The 19,981-nt window shown below is 42.0% G+C and overlaps 1 protein-coding gene across 1 annotated transcript; it reads left to right on the top strand.

The window, feature by feature from the left end:
- The first annotated feature begins 573 nt into the window (after positions 1–573).
- On the top strand, positions 574–19,295 carry abhd3 (abhydrolase domain containing 3, phospholipase). Its single transcript, XM_049598538.1, has 9 exons — positions 574–899; positions 2,946–3,109; positions 5,090–5,272; positions 6,559–6,604; positions 10,881–10,993; positions 13,119–13,292; positions 13,696–13,744; positions 13,836–14,001; positions 15,523–19,295. Exons 1-9 carry the CDS (start codon positions 738–740, stop codon positions 15,702–15,704), a joined length of 1,239 nt encoding a protein of 412 aa, XP_049454495.1. The 5' UTR covers positions 574–737; the 3' UTR covers positions 15,705–19,295.
- Positions 19,296–19,981: the final 686 nt, after the last annotated feature.

Below are 19,981 nucleotides of genomic sequence, written 5' to 3'. Positions count from 1 at the left end.
CTAAGTCCAATATGAAATGAAATTTTTAAAAAAGGGGGTAAACATAGATTTTAACTCATGGGCCTTTCTACAAGATGAAGCCCGTGATTGGGGAATGAGAGGCTACAGGTGTTGCCTTTAGGCGCCTTTCATTTCTGTTTATAATGTGCTTTATTGGTGCATACAGTACTAACAAACACAATCCCAGTTAATTAAATTACCACAGTCTAATTGCCACATGGTGAACCTAGTGTTTGGGCCCCCTGTGGGTCTGCAGCCCCTGGGGCAATTGCCTGCTCTTCCTGGCTTTGAATGCAATTTTTCCAGTGGACTACCACCGTGATTATCTTTCAGAAAGCTGGATGTTTCCAATGATGCTCATGCTGTCATTGCAAATATCTATTTAATTGTCTCTTGGCTGAGTTACATGCCACTGAAGGGGATGATGGCTCCCAGGCTCATGATGCTGAAACTGCAGCTCCGCACTTCATACCTGTGGCCTACAGGGGGCGATAGCCGGACTGACTGACTGAGCGGCTCCATTGATAGCTGGTCAAAGAGCGCCACCGCTCGCTGACACACACACACACACACACACACATACACACACATACACATACACACACTCGGTATATATCCCCACATCAGGTCCCCTTGACTGTCTCCTTCACACAGTGGGCTCGCAGGCAGACACAGCTGACTTTCACCCGAGCTGGCCGCTGTCCTTGCAGTAACGAGAGGCAAACAGGGAGCTTGCAATGATCTCGCTGGACTTCAATTTCAACATTTTGACTCGGGACCTGTCGCATTATCTGGAAAATCAAGTGAAAGTTGGGCTGTTCGGGTCGGGAGTGGGACTGTCCCTGGTGCTGGGCTTTAGCGCAGCGTACACCTGCTACTATCTGCTCTCAGTAGCGAAGGTAAGTAACCTTATGCTTTATAACCTGCGTTTAAAGGGGCTGCTGTTCGCCTCGTAGCCGTGTGTGTGCACGCCAAACCGCTGTGTGTGTGCTTTTCAAGGTGGAGCATCATCATCACCACCAGGCGGGTGATGATGATGCTCCACCGGTGCTTTTGCTGATGGAGGTTTCGATTAGGCTGCATCTGTCCGCCGGTGGGCTAACGTTTACACATGTGGGGTGGCTGTCAGGCACATTTAACCAGCATCAACCAGCGTATTTAACTGATTAATAATCATATCTGCACCATTGTGTTGCACTTATGTAACTACATCACATCCATCCGTCGGAAGCAGGTACAGTTAATGTCGGCTTTTTCTAAGCTAAGCTAACATTAACGGTTACTGTCTGTGTGTTAGCTAGAGATGCCGGCTGCAGGCTCTGTGTGTGATGCATGGTGAGTTCAGGTGACATCCTGTGATAGCTGGCAGAGACTCACATTGTTGGCTTTATGTAACAATAAATCACCCGTTTAATATGTTTATTATGCATGAGTTCAACATCAAGATAACAAAACAACAAACATACGGTGTAAATACTGAATCTGTGTGAATTAAACTACAATTAAATGAACTACATTAACATCAGACCAACATTTTCTGCAGTGGGATGATTTAAAACAAAGGGGTGGCTAATAGCATGAATTGTGCAACAAATCTATATTGTTAAATTTACAAAGCACCATGCCATAATATGCTATGCAGAGCTAATGCATGTATGCATGAGTTATTATCATTTAGCATTGTAGAGACCTTAAATGCAGGTGCATGCAGATGTGTTTTAGCCTCAACCTTGCTGTCTGTGACATTTTAATCATGCACAACAACTGAAATCATCTCATTTGTATGTTTTGAGATGTGCACTGTAAAATCTTTGGAACGGATTGCCTTCAAAAAGGTGATTAATATTACTATCACTCTGAAGTAGGGCTGCAAGGCAACGATTAGTCGACTAATTGACGACTAATCGACTATTAAAATAATCATTGACTATTTTAGTAGTCGACTAATCGGTTTGAGTCATTTTTCATAGAAAAGTACTACAAAAGTACCCCAAAATACTCTTACTGCAGCTTCTTATGTTCAAATATTGGCAGCTTTACACACTCTCCTGTGACGGTGAACTAAAACCCTGTGGTGTGAGTATGAAAGAGAGACAGACCGACATTTTCCAACATTTTAACACATTTTTCTATAAAATGATTAGTCGACTAATTGAAGAAATAATCGACAATGAAAATAATCATTAGTTGCAGCCCTACTCTGAAGTTATGTTAACTTTATATCTGATTGTTTTATTTACTTTGTGAAATTGCTGCAATGTTAAAATCACAAGTGAAATAACTTGTGTTGCAACTTCAGTAAAGCAAGTTACTTAACTTGATCATGACAGAGAGGATTTTGCATGTGATTGACGTAAGATATAAGTTCTGTAGTTCTGTACTAAATTTTAAGTGAACTTAATTAGATATAAAGTAAACATAACTTAAGACTACTGGTTATATTTTCTAATCTTTCAAGGTAATTGACTTTTAAGACTAATAGTTATGTGATTCATTGATGTTTATTTGTGACCTGCACACTTACATGTGCCTGGCCCTCATGTAACAATCAAAAGTACATGTTATTTAAGTACTCAGTCTAGAAACAGAATAATCTGGCAAAGAGCCACAAAAGAGGTTCCCTTTCTGAAACAAAACTCAAATTTTTCATGACCTTTCACCCAAAAGAAATTATACATAAATAGAGGTCATCTTACATTCCTTATGTCTTCATATACAAGTCAGTGAAACAAGGAGTGAACCTCATTCTCAACTTCACCTAAATTACACCAGTTATATTTACAAACCTTTTTAATGCAGATAGTTTTTACAAAATGATGTAACAAAACATGACTTAGTGTTTTATTACAGTGATGGACCAGTTGAGTCATGTTATATAACGTCACAATAATGAAAAAACACAAGTAACTTTTTAGTCAAACACTTCATTCACTTGTCTTTTGCAGAAGCCACAGCTCATCTCAGGGGGCAAGAAGTTCTACCACTTTCTGAGGGAGCAATGTCCGGTAGTGTCAGAGACCTACTACCCCACCTTTTGGTGCTGGGAGAGCCGCATCCAGACTCTGCTGAGACCCTTTGTCACAGCCAAACCTGGAGTCGTCTACAGAAAGTAAGTCCTCTCTATGACTGACATAATAACACAACACACAAGCTTTATTCCACGTGCAAGCAGACACACCTTACCTGAATCTGCAGTCATAAAAAAGTCAAAGAGTACATATCCATGACGAGATAAGTGAGAGACGAGATATGAGTCATGCAAACTAGAAAGTTCACCATTGACATAGTACAGTGCAGGTGCATTTTTATTTGCTCTCTTATTGTGACACTCTAGAGAAATTAAATGCTGCCGCAGAACTTTTCATGCAGTGAAACGCTTTATTAAGAAACTTCAGAAACTAGATTGGTCACTGAAAAAACTGCCGTTGCGTGTTTCTTGATTTCTTGCTTACTTGTTTCACAACTGCAGATCCAAGTAACAAATCCGAGTCTTGTTCTTAGGCAACACTCGGAGGCTCAGAGGAAAAAGAGATCTTTTGTGCCATGATGCTGGCTCGGGCCACCCTGCCGCCCTGCCGCCCTGCTCCTTGATAATGTACATTCTGTCGAAGATTAATTGCCACTGCATTCCTTGCCCGCTGCGGACATAAAGGAGATTAAAATGAATTAAGAGAGACTTAGTTTTCATTGTTACACTCTCATGTAATGTGTTTCATGTATTCAAACATTCCTTAATTTCCATGGCCTTTGTTTTGGGCTAGATGTATGTGTGTGTGTATACAATATAACTTGTGCATGTATTATGTGTGGTGAGTGTGAGTTGTTTGTCAGCTAGGTTGGAGAAAGTAACACCTTAACTGCAACCTTAACATGAAAGTTTAGACTGATTATTTAAAAATCAGTGAAGTTAGGCACTGTTGAATCACCAGTATCAGCCAAAGCTGGAATAAATCTATGCTGGATCTGTTAACTAGAGTTTTGTTGTGTTTCCTGTTTATACACTTGATCATATTGAGACATTGGATCAGGATTGTTGTTGTTTGTTGTTGTTGTTGTTGTTGTTGTTGTTGTTGTTTGTTGTTGTTGTGGCAGTTTTTAGTTCTTCAGTTGAATTATTAGTCGCATAATTTGTCTGTCCCAGTAACATTCACACTGCCTCTGCTTTTGATGGTCTCCTTCGTCAAGGAGACAAATATTCCCATCATGCAAAGGGACTGTATTCACCTTAGTCCAGCTGTGTGTTATTATGCACCGTAGGACTGGTGGTCACATTCACTGAAATTATTATCACATTTCCTCCGGGGACAACAGGACGCCCCACCTCCATAATGAAGTTACTCAAGGTTGCCCCAAGGACGGACACTGTGAAAACTGTCCTATTTGTCGTCGGCTGTCAGGGTGAAATTCCACTCATCTCATTGTCCGAGCGCAGGATTAGCAGCGGGTCTCCTCCCACTCTGTGTGCTGGTCACTCTGGATTGGCCCTCGCTGACTTTAAAGTCTAGCTTCAGGTGCATATTTCATGGAGGTTCTGTAATTTCATGCTGATGTCTTTACCGCCGGCCAGCCAAGTTGGCTCACTGGCCGCGGTGTGTGTGTGCAGTGCAGGTTTTAAAATGCACTAGCGCTGGGACTAAATGACCTCATCTGCCAGGCTAGGGTTGTATAGCCCAGAAATTGATTGACTATAACAACCCAGTGGTGCAGTGCCCTCCTCCTTATCTTAACTTGCTGTGTGTTGCAAAGTACACTGACAAGATAATCACAGGGGAAATGAGGCAGCTGTAAGTGAGCGTTCTACTCACATCTCCAATTCCCCTTTGGGAGTGCTTGTGACGGATACGATGAGGTAGTCACTTTACCTGCAACTGAACAGAACGTTTTAATTGTGCAAAGATTAAAACTAGAAAATGTTAACAGTTTTTAATGGCCACTCAGTGAGCAGATCATATCAGTGTTGTCCTGTGTGTGCTTGAGTGTTTGCACGTGTTTGAATGAGACATATAAATAGATACATAGAGATACAGGCAGAGGGTAATATTCAGAACGATCCTCGTTGCTGAGTTGCGTGTTTCGCTTGTCTCTGCAGTGAGCTTATTAAGGCAGCAGATGGAGGACAGATCTCTTTGGATTGGTTTGACAACGACGAGAGCCTCTCTCATCCCGACCCGGCCACTAGGCCCACAGTCCTCCTCCTCCCCGGTCTGACCGGCACCAGCCGAGAGTCCTACATCCTGCACATGGTCCAACAGAGCCGGGATCTGGGCTATAGGTGGGTGGTCTTGGCTGGATAACCTGGCGGCGGTCCAGCACTGAGCACATATTCAGGGCACTAAATCACACAACTGACACTCTCTGTGCCTTATGCTACGATTCACCATTCATCTAGCATCCAATCAAAATCAGAGTACCACACCAATATTGATTAAAACATAAAACCTGACATCCACTTTGGGAATATTTTGTAACTTTTATATAATGGGTGCATGAGTGCCAGGGACTTGGGGTTATTTAAGGTGAAGTGCACAAATAAAGTGGGCAGCTAAGCTCTGTGTCAAGAGCTGCTTTTTTGTAAATAGCCAAACGTAGCACAGGCTCGAAGAGTTGCAGAGTGAGGCAGTTTTTCCCCCCTTTCTCCCTCTCCAATAGGCCCTTTCTCTGTGTCTCTGCACTCATTCTTTCACCCAGATTTGGGAAGGCATGGGAAGAGAGCCGGCAAACTCAGCATCTTCCACCCCTCACCCCTGTCTGTGTAGCTTAATGAATTACAGCTTATCCCGGTACAAGCTTTGCAGCTTAGCTCAGACCAGCTTCCGAGTCTGTGCTGCAGTGTGTGTTTAAGCAACCTCCCACACACACATACACACCCACACACACACACACCCACACACACACACACACACACACACACACACACACACACCTCTCTGTCCTCCTGCCCAACACCCCATCTAGCCCCACCCTGCTGCTGAGTTACGCCGACCAAAACAGCAGTTCTGACTCCAGATAACAGATGAGAGGAGGGATGCTGATGCCTTTGCTCCACAGTACAAACAGAATGCTCTTCACACGGCTGTGCCTCTCTGCACATCTCATCATATTCCCCACTTCAGTGTTTTGTTTTTTTTTTTTAAGTAAGGAACATTTGTTTAAAGGAATTTGGGCCATCGTGCTCCTTGAACATGGAGGTCGGTAACTTGTAATGACAACAAAAAAAACAAGCGTAAGCTCACCAGAGCTGGTAAATGTTTCCTTCCTTGTACACATGCTTTTGATTAAAAAGCAAACCCAAACTTGTCATTTATTTTCTTGAGCAACATATATTCAAATTGCTTGTTCTGTCTGTCCATGAGTCAGAAGCACAAAGATATGCAGTTTGTAATTATATATGAAAGTAAAGCAGAAAATACAAGTTGCTGATTTATTTTCTGTTGATCGACCACCATTAATTGTTTCATCTCTATCTGAACTTGTTGTAGCTACAGTCAATATATAAAGTGGTTAAAGGACTCATGTCTGAGACTGTAATAATTTAGTACCTGTTTTTGTGTATTTCAGATGCGTGGTTTTCAACAACAGAGGAGTTTCTGGTGAAACGCTGCTGGTAAGTATCTAACCTGTGTCATAGTTTTTAACCACAGACTGTATAAAAATAGTGAACGTAGCCACCGTGACATTACCCATTTGTTTGTGGACTCCCATTTTGAAGCCTTGAGTTTGGCATTTTGGCAGTGGAAACTTGGATCTTTGGAGTGACCATTTTTGGATGAACCCTAATGCCTTGTTTCCACTTACTTATGTGTACGGAGACGAGGCAACCGCAATCCATTCATTCCTATGCTCCTCTCCTTTGTAATATTTCGGTCCGGAGTATTTTAAAAATGTTTTACTTTTGCAGTGGATTTTGGAGAGACAGTATGACAGTGTGCTAACTTAGCTAACAGGCTGCTAACTGGCTCACTGGCTATTTCCTTCAGTTCAGATGCCTGTGTTGATTGTCGAAAACGGAAATCCAAACGGATATTCAAACTACTGGATGCCAAAAAACAGACAAAATTAGCCCCTTCGCCACAGCCACATGTAGTTTCTATCAGCTGTCTATCCATACGTAAAGAAATGCACTTGCTTGCGTTGGACACTAGAAGCATCAGCCGCATATTTACAGATCTACAGACACCAGTCACATACCTAAGTGGAAACGAGGCGTAATGATAACTGCTACCTTGGTTAGCATGGTGCATTAATGGTCTGTGGTTAACTGCAATAATGCTTATGCTAATACTATTTTCCACTTCCAAATAACTGGCTTAAAACCGATAAAACAAAATGTACGCACCGGAAAATTGAACATCTGACTTCTTTGGGCAGAGATACTCAACTTGCGTATTTTCAGCCTTTGCTGAATGCAGGGGTGTTTCTAGGATGTGACCCTTAGAGGGTCTTTTATTAAAACTAAACTCCGAACAAGACTTTTTCAGGTGAGCAAAATATTACAATTAACTTTAATTAACCGAAAACATGCTGAAATAACGACAGCAGCTACAGCTACGCCAATACTCTTTGAATCCGGGGTTACGCCATGGTTACATTGCCTGAATAACATTGTCGCTTTGGTAGAGACTTGTTACAGACAGCACCCAACTTTCACTCAGAGGGGCCATGTCGTTAATTTGCATAACTTCAAGCCCTAATAAAATGTAAATGGGTGAGTTATTAAAAAATTCACGCCACTCCAGTTGTCGTGAAAGGCGAAATTAGTTTTAGAGACCAAACCTTTACTGTACCAGGCTGTGAGCATGTTAATTTCAGCTGCAAGGTTTGGCATTTTAACGTGAGGCCAATGAGGATTGACTCACTTTTGCAGCCAGCCCCAAGTGGCCATTAGAGGAACTGCAGTTTTTGGACATTCCCGTGTCCAAGGTTGCTGCTTGTTTTCAGCCTGTTATTCTTTGATATTTCATGTCTACAGTTGTCTTGTCCATATTCAAAAAGACAGACATGTATACAGGATAAAAAGGATGAGGGCCAGTTGGTTTTTCCATTTGTCAGTGTGACAGCTTCCCCGTGGAGTTGTCCTTTTCACTGCTTCAGCCAGCGCAGAGCACGTCTATTCCACACGTGTCACAGAGCCCACAGGGAGCCTAAGCGGATGCTGCACAGACAATGTTGTTGCACAGCAGGGATTAAGTTGCAGGCAGATACTGTATTTTAATGCCGATCCACAGAAATATGACCTCATCAAGCACGTGCTGTTCTGACACCTGGCTTAATCTGTCCTCTTACACCCGGGTATATTTAGCCAACAAAATGGGCCTGGGCTCTGATAGCGCATAGCGTGCCTGCTGTGTTTTATGTCTCCCCCTCTCTCTCTTCACGTCTTTGGAACAGAGGCATGCTCTTTACGGACGCCTGTATCACCCTGATCTAATCATACCACTTCGCCACCATACAGAGATCTCATTCATAGCACAAATGGTGTTTCATTACAGGCAGGGATTGCCCACAATCAATCTAATGTTCCTCTTAGTGGATGTAAATCTGAATCAGTTGCTGATCTGTGACCTGCTGTTGTCTTTGTCGTATTCTGTCTCAGCTGCATAAAAAAAGGGTAAAAGTGACACTAAAGCAAAGTGTCCAGTGTCAGTTTGATTCAAACCTGTATTCTAGGTCATAGCCAGAATTTAGTTGGCTCAGCTGTCCACTGATTTAAAAAAAAAAAGAAGTTTAAACTCAATAACCTTGGCACTGCACCAAGTGGTGGGGGTAAGACGGGACTTTTCTCCCTCATTTCACTCGGGAATTGTGCTATATTCTATGCAAATGGTGTAGCATTTGTATGCTCCTGTGAGTGTTTTCTCCGTGTCCAGTTAGTGTGAATATCGTCCATTGTTTAAATAGGCCAGTGCTTTAGTTTAGAATGACCCGCTGTGTGAAAGATGCCCCCTGCCTCAAAGACTGTCCTGAGTGCTAGTGCCCTATTTCTAGAACTCGTAAAAAGCCAATTACATTACACTTTCCTGTGGAGTAGCTTTGCACTGCAGAACTTTAGGTCTGCTCAAATATTTACCCCAGCTATTGGTATTATATTTTTCTTTGAAACATCTTTACATAGTATAATTCAGTTTGTAAGTTCAGCTGTTTGACTGCGGAGTCCAGAAGTTGTGCAGGCCGATGAGAGGAACCGTAAGAGAGTAGGAAAACAGGAATTTACTTCGCCTGTGTTTCTGCTTGAATCTTAATGAAGGGTTTTGGAGAGCTGAGGAGTCAACTGCAGCCTGAGAAGTTGGACTTGTTAAATGGGCTCCTTTGAGTTGGAGCTGGTTTTGTTTTGTAATGTTAAGTAACCTGCTCTGCCTGACAAACTGTTTCAAGTTGAAATGGATTCTCCCCCTTCTCCCAAAAATCACAGAACAGTGTTCAGTGTTCATCAGCATCAGAGCCTGAATAAATAATAATGATATACTGTTGCAACATTAGACAAAGATTTCACTCTTTTGTGCCGGCAAAAATAACAATTCCATTTATATACAGCAAGTTACAGACTTAAAAATAAATCCTCTGTCCACACCTTCACTGATTTATAATGAGTGTGGCCTCACTCCTGCAGTGCGGTGGATGTCTGGGGTGATACCTCACACCTCTGACAGTGTAAAACACAACTTGGAGCAAAACATATCGTCATAACAACATAAATTACCAACTGCATAATTGCTGTTTGCATTTTAAAGGCGGTATAGTGAATTGTACTGGCTGTTTGAAGCTCAGGGTTACACCTAACGATTATTGTTGCGATCCCAAGGTGACGTCTTCAATCATCTTGTTTTGTCCAACCAAAACCCAAAGACTAATGACATGTCAGAGGATTGTTTCCATCCATCAACCTCATGGTTATGAGCCCAGTACATTTTCTCTGCACCACTCTGCTACATACTCCTCGTAGGACTTAAACCCACAATCCCTTGCGTAGAAAGCCAATCCTTCATCCATTAAAGCAGTGGAGCTGGTGCAGCTGCCGGGGAGCCAGTCTGCACCAGGCAGTCCTCAGTGTTAGAAACAATGACACTGTGATCCCTTCTACTTTATGACTGGGATGGCAGCCTTTGTGCAATGTAGATTCAAGGAATCATAAAGGAGTTCCGTCCCTGCTGGATGTTGTAGATGCTAGATGTTTAAATACCTTGTTTTGTCTGAACAACAGTCCCAAACCCAAAGATATTCAGCTTAATGCACAAGACTAAGGAAAACATGAAGTATTTGCAATTGAGAAGCTAAAACCAGTAAATATTTGGCAGTTTTGGTTAAAAAAAAAAGACTGAAATGATTCATCGGCCACCAAGATAGTTGCAGATTTATTTTCTGTACATCGCCAAATCAATTTATCAACCAATCATTTCAGCTCTAGTTTGATTTGCCTTAAATTTTGATTGAGTTCTGTCAGAACACCTTGCATTACTGTACACCACCAGCACATAACAAAAACTGATCCTCCCAAAAGATGGAAAATACCACGAGCTGAAAACGGCACGTGTGTAGCAACAGTGATAGAGTCTATATGTCTGCTGTCTTTGCTGCTATCTGTCCCTGTAAATAACAAAGGTCCTGGTGTTACCCAGGGAGACTGTCTGGTACACATTAATCTGTAAGCTCTTTGTGTCTACATGTGCATGTCTGTCTTTATCTACTGCACGTGTCGTATCTTTGTGTCTCACACATGTCTACTTATGTTATGTCGTATTCGCCAAAGATTTTTACAGTTAGTTTTTTAATATTCACCCAATGTGGTACAAAAGCATAAAGCAGCAAGTTAATTGAAAATGCAGTGCAATGTTTGCAGCTATTAACATTTAACATAGACTCTGTTGTCGTACTGTCTCACCCAGACCCCGAGGACCTACTGTGCAGCCAACACAGAGGATCTGGAGACTGTTATTGAGCACATCCAAAGGACGAATGAAGCTGCTCCAATCATGGCTGCTGGAGTATCAATGGGCGGGTAATGAAGCCATTCACTAACAGCTGACTGGATATTTCAGTACTGGCGGTGACGCTGCTAACAAATCTCAGACTTAAAGCCACAGTTGGTATAAAAAATAACTTTTTCTCATATGTGCTGAAAATGTAACTAAATCTTAACAGTAGTACGCGAGACAGAAAATCTGCAGCAAATCATGTTCCTCTGACTTCTCCTGGCGCCTCTAATGGCATTTGCAAGAATGCACCGCGCCTGAATGAAAACAACCAATCAGGAACGATGCCGGCCTGCTCCTGTAAAAGTTAAATTCAAAGCAAGCTTTTTGGCCTTGGTCTTCTTCTATTGTTGGAAGCAAAGAATGTGCATAAGAAGTGATTGACAGCTGCCTTACACATGCTGCGTTTTTTGTGCGCTCAAATTCATTGTTTTCAATGAGGACGTGTGGCAGGTGCACTCAAACGCCAGAGCAACACCGTTGAGGTGCACGTGTTCCCAAGCGGCTATTTTTCAACAACAGCTGTGTGAGTTCAGCTTTTGGAACGCAGCAGTGCGCACCAGGATCAACCAATCACAGCTTCCAGATGTCTTTCCCTTCTTCTGTAAATATCAGTCTGTGGTAAATTTGGAAAAGTCGATCATTTTGGTGCAGGGCTGCCAAAGCTTTTCATCTGTCCCACAGACGATTAGTCTCTTACACAGACGCCGATGACGTCAGCACCCTGGCTGACTCTGTCGTCTGTGGACATTCCCATAGGAAAGTTGTAATAGAACTAGCGCGGCTCCCAGCAGCAGTGATGTGATTGGATCCAAATCCGTGTATTTCCTTGACCAATGGCTGATTAGCTTTGCCTTACACCCGCCTACACTGGAATTGCTGTTCCCCAAATTGTTGTCCGTAGTACAACAGAAAAGGAAGTGTTCAGTGCATCGCAAGAAGAGATTAAAATGGATATGATTTCATTTGATTCAGCTATATTGCAGAGCTGCAACGTCTCTGTTACATGTAACACACGTGCCACACCTATGGCAACGCCGTCACATGGTCTGGATATCCCCGCCCATTTCTATTACAAAACGAAAGATGAATGTCCCCAGACTCCCATTCCAAAGTAAGGGAGGCTGGTCACGCGAGCCTAACAGATGATATGCCCACACACAATAGGGCTACACGCAAAGAGCACCTGGAAGAAGATCAGCTCTGCACTCAGGATTCCAGGTAGATAGGCTACAATGCGGTGCTTGTTAAGGTTGCTTTGCAAACTCAGACACAACCTGCTGCTGTGCTCTTAAAAGCTGGCTCAAAAAAGACACAAAAATAACACCTAGCGCCCGACCTCATGTTTTACAAGGCGGTTAAAGATGCAGCATGTGCACGTCCTAAAAGACTCCTCCTGCCTCTGATTGGTTGTTTTCGTTCAGGCGTGGCGGACTCTTGCAAATGCCATTAGGATCACTACGAGGAGCCAGAGGGACATGATTCATTTTCAGAGATTATCTGTCTCATGTACTACAGTCCGGATACAGCGACAGCAAATATGACAAAACTGTTATTTTTATATAAGTTACCTACTGAACCTTCGAAGCTTTACAAGACAACTACACACTTCGGTTGGTGACTCAGTGGCAACTTGCAACTAGAAGATGTGAACTGCAATGCCCAGAAATCCCCTGATTTAACATAATCCAGCATTAGGAAACTACTCAGAACTCACTCACATTCTCTAATTCAGCTTATTTGTGATTAGTTTATGCAAAATGTCACCTGAAGGACAAGATAGGCAGAAGATGTAATTCTAGTGAGTCTAACTTTCTCTCTGTGCAGCATAGAGTTTGGGGTTTGCTATAAATATTCTACTGTCACAATTCGTACGGGTTTATAGAAGTGAAAATACCTGATATTAGAATTTCATTTCAGTTTTTTTTTTCATTATTATTTTGGGTATTGGCCTCAGAAACCCAGTATCGTTTAGGCTATATTCAGTGCTTTATCATGGCCCCGGTGGTTCAGTGCAGCATGCCAAAGAAGGTGTTTTTATACTGCACTGCATTAATCCCATGAAGTGAAGGATTGGTCAGAAATGGAACATGTTCCAATCCCTGTTTTCCCCCCATCTGTCCCTTCCTCTCGCCCTCCCTCCATGTTCAGGATGATGCTTGCCAACTACTTGGGTCGCAAGGGCCGGGAGACCTGTCTGAGGGGGGTCGTCGTCTTCTCAGCAGGCTGGGATGTGTTTGAGTGCACCGCTTCACTGGAAAAACCCCTGGACCGCTTCCTCTTCAACTCCTACCTCACCAGCTGCCTACAAGCCTCTGTGCACAGGTCAGCCGGGGCCACAGCGGGATTAACGCAGCCGCTAACTCACTGCTAGTGCTAGAGGCTGAACATCTCGGGAGCTTGAACTGGGTTTTACGTATTTATTTTTATGTGTTCATCAAAGGTTTGCTTTTTGCAGTTCCTGGCAAAAACACTTGACTGCTGGTGTATATTTTTTATTTGTTATCTGACGAACACAGTGTATTAGAAAATACCTTCGATATATTTCAATCTGTGTATGATGTCAATGCAAAGTAATGCTTTTGTAGTACTACTTTGAAAGTTGAGCTCCATTGTTGTTTCATTATGTTGTTACAGCCTTGTCAGCGTTTTCGAGGGACATATTGAGATGCAAATCATTTCACCTAACATTAGTCAGTGACACTTTTATTTTCAATCTCCCCCGCAGACACAGACCAGTGCTTGAAAAGTGTTACGACATCGATCATGTCATGAAGGTCGGGATTATTTTTAGCAACACTTTGCTATAAATGCTATCATAGTTAAACAAAGTAGCCAAAATTGAATCCCTTAACTCGCTCCTTACAGGCAAAGACCATTCGTGAGTTTGACGAGAGGTTCACCTCCATAATGTTTGGTTATCCTACCAATGATGACTACTACCATGATGCCAGTCCTGTCCACAGGCTGAAATCTGTGCAGGTGCCAATGCTGTGTCTGAACGCCGCTGATGATGTCTTTTCCCCATCTCATGGTGAGTCCCAGCAACCTCAGCTTTTCTGTGCAGTCTGACTTTACTGGCACTCCTAATATGGTGGCATCAAGAATCTAGTATGACTGCCCGCTCAAAGTCAGAGATTCAAATCAGAGGTTGGAGACCCCTCAGTTGACTGAGATTCTTCAAGTCGAGCAGTTGTGTGTTTTTTTTTGGTTTTTTTTTGGGTTGCGTCAGTGTGTGGTGTACATCTAGGGATGTTTTGGTCCCCACATTTAGCTGCAGAGTGAGCACTCTTCGGTTTCACGCTGCCCTCCAGTACAGGCAGTTGCAGACACAGACTCACGGTGAGTCCAAGTGAGAAGGAGGCAGCTGCCAGGAGGAAGAGAGGCTTTGGCCCTGTTTAGACGACAGCGGTTTCTCTAAAAAACGTAAAAGTCTGTCCTTTGCGTTTTAGAAAACTTCCGCGTTTATATGACGACGTTATTGAAATTATCGCAAAATCGAGTAAAGTAAAGCTGCAGTTTCAGGACCAGTTACAGGACCGTTTAATTTTCGGTCGGAGGCTGCAACTTGAAGTTGTTTTTTTTTTTTGCTATACCCAAATACTACTTTCTTATTAAATAGTTATAATCAGTGTTGGGTAGTAACGCGTAATTTGATTGATGAAGCCCAGGTAACTATACATTACCATTGCTGGTCCTCTCCACTCCTCTTACCCACACTTGAGCACCTGTTCTGGGATACACAGTGTGGGCCCGCCCGGCCTGACCTCCGCAGTCCTCAAGCCGGAACGGGTGCTCAAGTGTGGGTAAGAGGAGCGGAGAGGACCGCTATGAGGTGGAGTTGCTACAGTAGATCTACACTTTGTTGGAGAAGTGTTGATAAAATCAACAGGGTGAGCAGCACAAACAGAGCTCGGCATTGTTGTTGTGATGGTCGACTTTCTCGCACATGCCTAGTGACTGGAACCGTAATGAGCATGTGCGAAAAGTCTCTGTTTTCAGAGGAACTGCTTATTGCATGTTTACATGACAATGGAGACGCTGCCGTTTCCAAAAAATTGCACTCTGGAACCCCTTTTCAAAACGTTGCGTTTTCAGGCACCCAAAACGCTGCTGTTCTGTAAACGATCAGCCAAAACGCAACTAAAGTTTACCGTTTTCAGTTGAATCGTTGTCGTATAAACGGGAACTTTGTCCAGTCAGGCTAGGCTACGAAACCGAATCTTCTATCAATTCATAGCTCACAGCAACTTCAATTCAGTCTTTGGCTTTTGTTTAATATCAAGTGTTGTTGCACATTTCCAATCCGTTGATAACATAGTTAGCATGCAGTACCTGTGAGGGTTAACTTGACTTTTTTACATGAACTTCAGTGTCACCCTGAACATCCTGCTGAACCCTGTTCAAGCTCTCAAGCTCAACATGGGAAAATAAGAATGAATAGTTGAATATTTGTAGTATTGAACAGCCAAAGCTGACTCCACTGGAGTTGGGTACCTTAGAATCTAATCCACGAAGAAGAAAACAGCACCTGAATCCTTTGCTTCTTTTACAGCCATTCCAGTGGAGGCAGTGAAGCAGAACCCCAACCTGGCCCTGCTCATTACCTGCCACGGCGGCCATATTGGTTTCCTCGAGGGCCTATGGCCTCGACAGAGCACTTACATGGACCGAGTCTTCAAGCAGTTTGCTAAGGCGGTCATCGAAAAAGGCAGCGGACTCCAAGACCTCTCGTGATAAGAGAACTTAACAAAGTGTTCCTCTACTTTTACTTCCTCTCTCTCGTATGCCTTTCTTCTTTCTTTCCTTCCTTCCTTTAATGTTTTTTTTCATTTTTGCCATCCATCTTTACTTACTGCATTCCATGTTTTTTTCCTTTCATTTTTATTCAATACATCTTTGTTTTTCTTTCTTCACCCCTTTCCTTGACCTTTTACCCTCTGTCACCCTTGCCCTTCATTCCTCCTTTCTGCATTCCATCCATCCTCTATTCCTTCCCTCTCTACCTGATCCCGTTCTACCTATTTCCTTCCTTCCATTGACTTTATTTTATCTTTGCCCTTCGTCCTTCCGTCCCATTCTTCCTCCCGCCGCAAGCAAAAAACAAAAAATGTTCTTTCTCATTTGAAGGGCACATCTTAATGAATGCAGCGTTTGTGTTGCGTTCAACGTTCATTTATTTATTCCATGCAGTTAACAGGTCATTGTATGTAATCATGCTCTCAGTGGTATGCTTATTGGAGAAAAAAAAAAAAACGAGCATAGCTGTTCATGTCACTGTTGAAAAGCTGAATCTGTGCCCATCTTGTTTAGTTGCATTAGCTAGCTAAAGAATTCTGCAATTACCTTGTGCAATAATGTTCTTTTGAAGTTAACACAAGTACTGTACATGAAACTCCAATCATCTCTGTTCATGAACCTGTAGTACTTATAGCAGTAGGATTTTAGCCCTCAGGGATTTTCTTTATTTACTCATAACTTCCTGTGTAAATTTGCTTTGTCAATCAGTCTCATTTAGTTTGTGTTTTCCTTGTTTAAAGGTAGGTGTTATTGACATACAGTTGTTTTTTTTCTTTAAAGTAATAGTTTTATATTTTGGGAAAAACGCACATCTGCTTTCTTGCGGAGAGTTAGATAAGAAGGTTGATACCACTTTCATGGCAGCTTAGCTTAGCATAAAGACTAGAACCAGGGGACACAGCTAGCTTGGCTCTGTCTAAAGGCAATCAGGGAACCCATGCGCTTATCATGATTTAGCCTCTGGGGGCAACAGCCAATATTTCCAGCCAGCGTGTAGCCAGCGGATATCTGGAAAATATATCTGCTAATATAGGCTTGGATCAGTACCAAGACTTTGTCCTCCGTGCACCGGTCATTCTTTACTGTCCAATTAGCAATGGAGAATGGAGTTAGAGTTGAGCAATGATAATTTATTTTATTTATTTATTATTTTATTTAGAAAGCGCATTTCAAAACAGAATTACAAAGTGCTTTACGTGTCAATAATTAAAATGGATAAGACATGAAAACAAGAATTTTTAAAAGAACTGATAAAAACACTTTGGTGTATAAAAACAGAGGAAATAAAAGACAGTTTAAATGAAAATAAAATTTGAATAAAATCAGAAAAGGCCCTCTGATAAAAGTCTGTTTTAAGAAGGGACTTACAACAGATCACTGACTCGGACAGACTGTTCAAGAGCCTCAGGGCCCTGACAGCAGATGCCTCAAAGTACGTCCTGGCGTGTACGGCACTAAGAGGTCGGAGATATATCTGGGAGAGAGACCATGAAGAGCCTTAAAAGTAATCAGTAAAATTTTAAAATCTATTCTAAAACATACCAGTCAGTCAGTGTGAAGAGGCTAAAACTGGAGTGATGTGATCACGTCTCTTGGTTCTGGTTAAAAGCCTGGCAGCTGAATCCTGTACAGTCCGGAGTCGAGTAATAGATTTTTAAATCAGGCAAGAAAAGAGGCTGTTGCAGTGATCGAGGTGAGAAGAGATGAAGGCATGTAAAATTGTCTCTGTGCCTTTTAACTTTAAAAGTTAAAATGGATGATCTCTATAAACAGATATGTGAATATGAATGCAGATAGATTTTTTAAAAAGGTAAATCCCTGTCAGACAGTGGCCGATGAGTTTCGATAGATGGATGGATGCACTTTGGCCAGTGCATTCCACCTCCTGCCCACCTTTTCTTCTTCATGTGCTCTGTTTACCTACATGCAACCAAAAGCCTCTTAACGATCGTTTGATACTACTCTTGACTATGAACAGAAACCCGAACACTTGCCTTCAGATTCTGCGTTCTGGTGCAGTGGTTAGCGTTGTCACCTCACAGCAAGAGTGTTCCAGGTTCGAACTGGCCGGTCGGCTTGGGCCCTTCTGTGCAGAGTTTGCAGGTTCTCCCCAAGTCAGCGTGGGTTTTCTTCGGGTTCTCAGTCAGTTGTTGACTATAAGCGTGAGTGGTTGTCTGTCTCTATGTGTCAGCCCTGTGACAGTCTGGTAACCTGTCCAGGGTGAACCCTGCCTCTCACCCAACGTCAGCTGGGATAGGCTCCAGCCCCCCCGCGACCCTTAACAGGATAAGCAGTTATGGAAAATGAATGAATGAGAAAATCCACCTACAAACAGATTTTTTTTTAACCCCAGAGCTGAGCTGTTTCCCTCTGCCTCCAGTCTTTATGCTAAGATAGAGTCTCATATTTATTGTACAGACGTGAGAGCGGTGTCAATCTTCTCATCCAGCTCTCCGGAAGAACGCAAATGAGCATATTCCCCAAAATGTCAATCTTCTCCTTCCATTAACCTTCTGCATGCACTTTTATGTTCACACATTCTACCTTTACGCACACCAAATAGTTCTACAAATGTATTATACGGAGAATAATTCATTAATGACAAGGAATGTGAAATTGCACTATTTTAGTTGATACTACCATGCCTCTAATTCCTTAATGCCAGGCACTTCATTTCATTCGATATATGAAAGTATATCCCAAAGGCCAGACAGAGCAGTATATGAATTCCATGAGGTTTTCTTTGTGAAAATGTCGGTGGTTAGTTCTGTAAGTAAGTCCGAGGGTGCTAGATACAGTAATGTGAATGAAGTAATGTACACAGGAAGACGGAGAGTGTACATATGTGGCTGTTTGAAGTGCTGGATGTTGCTTTATGCAAAGTATTGGTAAGAAACCTGGTTGTCAGTCGCTTCTGGTTCTGTTTCGCCAACAATGATCAAGGGGCTGGCTACCGTGCATGAGTTGGCATCGATGAAACGATCAGATCCGGCGTGGCAGCCAGGCTTTCAGTAATGCACCGCACGAGGGATTTTTGACTTCCTGTTCGTGTGGAATTTTGGTGTCTGTTTGTTCTGCCAAGTTGTCCATTGAGTAGCATGTGTCTCATCAGCGTCATCATGTCCTGCACCTTAACACCACTTCTGTAGCACAAAGGACATGTTTGGTTGTTTTTCATATAGATGCTGCATTTCATTTTGTACACTACATTAAAAGAAGAAGAAAAAATGTGTGCAGCAATAAGATTTTAAATTAAAAAATGGTCTCTGTAGTATAATTACCAGTATATGCACATTATCACCATGAGTGTAATATGCTGTATTTAATAAATTATTAAACAGTCTCGGTCCATTCGTCTGCTGCGTCTCCTCATTCTGCTTCTCATGCGTTTTCTCAGCAGAGTTTATTGGACTGCTCCACTGACCGTGAGCTGCAGGTTAGAATAACTCACTGGGTTTGTCTTTTGTCAGCACTTTCTTTCTTTCTTTCTTTCTTTCTTTCTTTCTTTCTTTCTTTCTTTCTTTCTTTCTTTCTTTCTTTCTTTTTGTCTCTTTTTCTTTCTATCTTTCTTCCTGTCTTTTTTCACTGTCTTCAGTTCTTTGTCTTTTTCTGTCTTTCTATTTGTCTTTCTTTTTCTATCTTTATTTATTTCTTGTCCTTCCTATATTTCTTTCTTTCTTTTTTCTGTCTTTCTGTCTTTTTGTCCTTCGATTCTGTTTTCATCTTTCTTTCTGACTTTCTTTCTTGCTGTCTTTCTTTAATTCTGTCTTTCTTTCTTTCTTTCTTTCTTTCTTTCTTGTCCTTCCTATATTTATTTATCTTTTTTCTGTCTTTCTGTCTTTTTTGTCCATTGTTTCTTTCTGTCTTTCTTTCTTTTTTCTGTGTCTGTCTTTCATTCTGTTTTCATCTTTCTTTCTGACTGTCTTTCTTTTTTCTGTCTTTCTTTCATTCTGTCTTTTTTGTCCTTTCTTTCTGTCTTTATTTTTCTGTCTTTTTTGTCCTTCATTTCTTTCTTTGTCTTTTTTCTGTCTCTCTATGTCTCTCTTTTTCTTTCTGTCTGTCTTTTTTCATCCTTTGTTTCTTTCTTTTTTCTGTCTTTCTTTCTTCCTTTCCTTTTTTCTTTCTTTCTTTATTTCTCTCTTACTGTCCTTCGTATATTTCTTTCATTCTTTTTTCTGTCTTTCTTTGTCTTCCTTTCCTTTTTCTTCTTTCTT

The sequence above is a fragment of the Epinephelus fuscoguttatus genome, linkage group LG15 (assembly GCF_011397635.1).
Source record: "Epinephelus fuscoguttatus linkage group LG15, E.fuscoguttatus.final_Chr_v1".
NCBI lineage: Eukaryota > Metazoa > Chordata > Actinopteri > Perciformes > Serranidae > Epinephelus > Epinephelus fuscoguttatus.
The sequence above is the reverse complement of the archived record's forward strand: the minus strand, read 5'-3'. Positions and strand labels throughout refer to the sequence as shown.

Bases quoted from the DNA above. Each gene is read 5' to 3' on its own strand.
- abhd3 (XM_049598538.1), top strand. From the start codon at position 738: ATGATCTCGCTGGACTTCAATTTCAACATTTTGACTCGGGACCTGTCG. The intron at 13,745-13,835 runs GTCGGGATTATT...CGCTCCTTACAG, and splicing joins ACATCGATCATGTCATGAAG to GCAAAGACCATTCGTGAGTT. The intron at 14,002-15,522 runs GTGAGTCCCAGC...CTTCTTTTACAG, and splicing joins TGTCTTTTCCCCATCTCATG to CCATTCCAGTGGAGGCAGTG.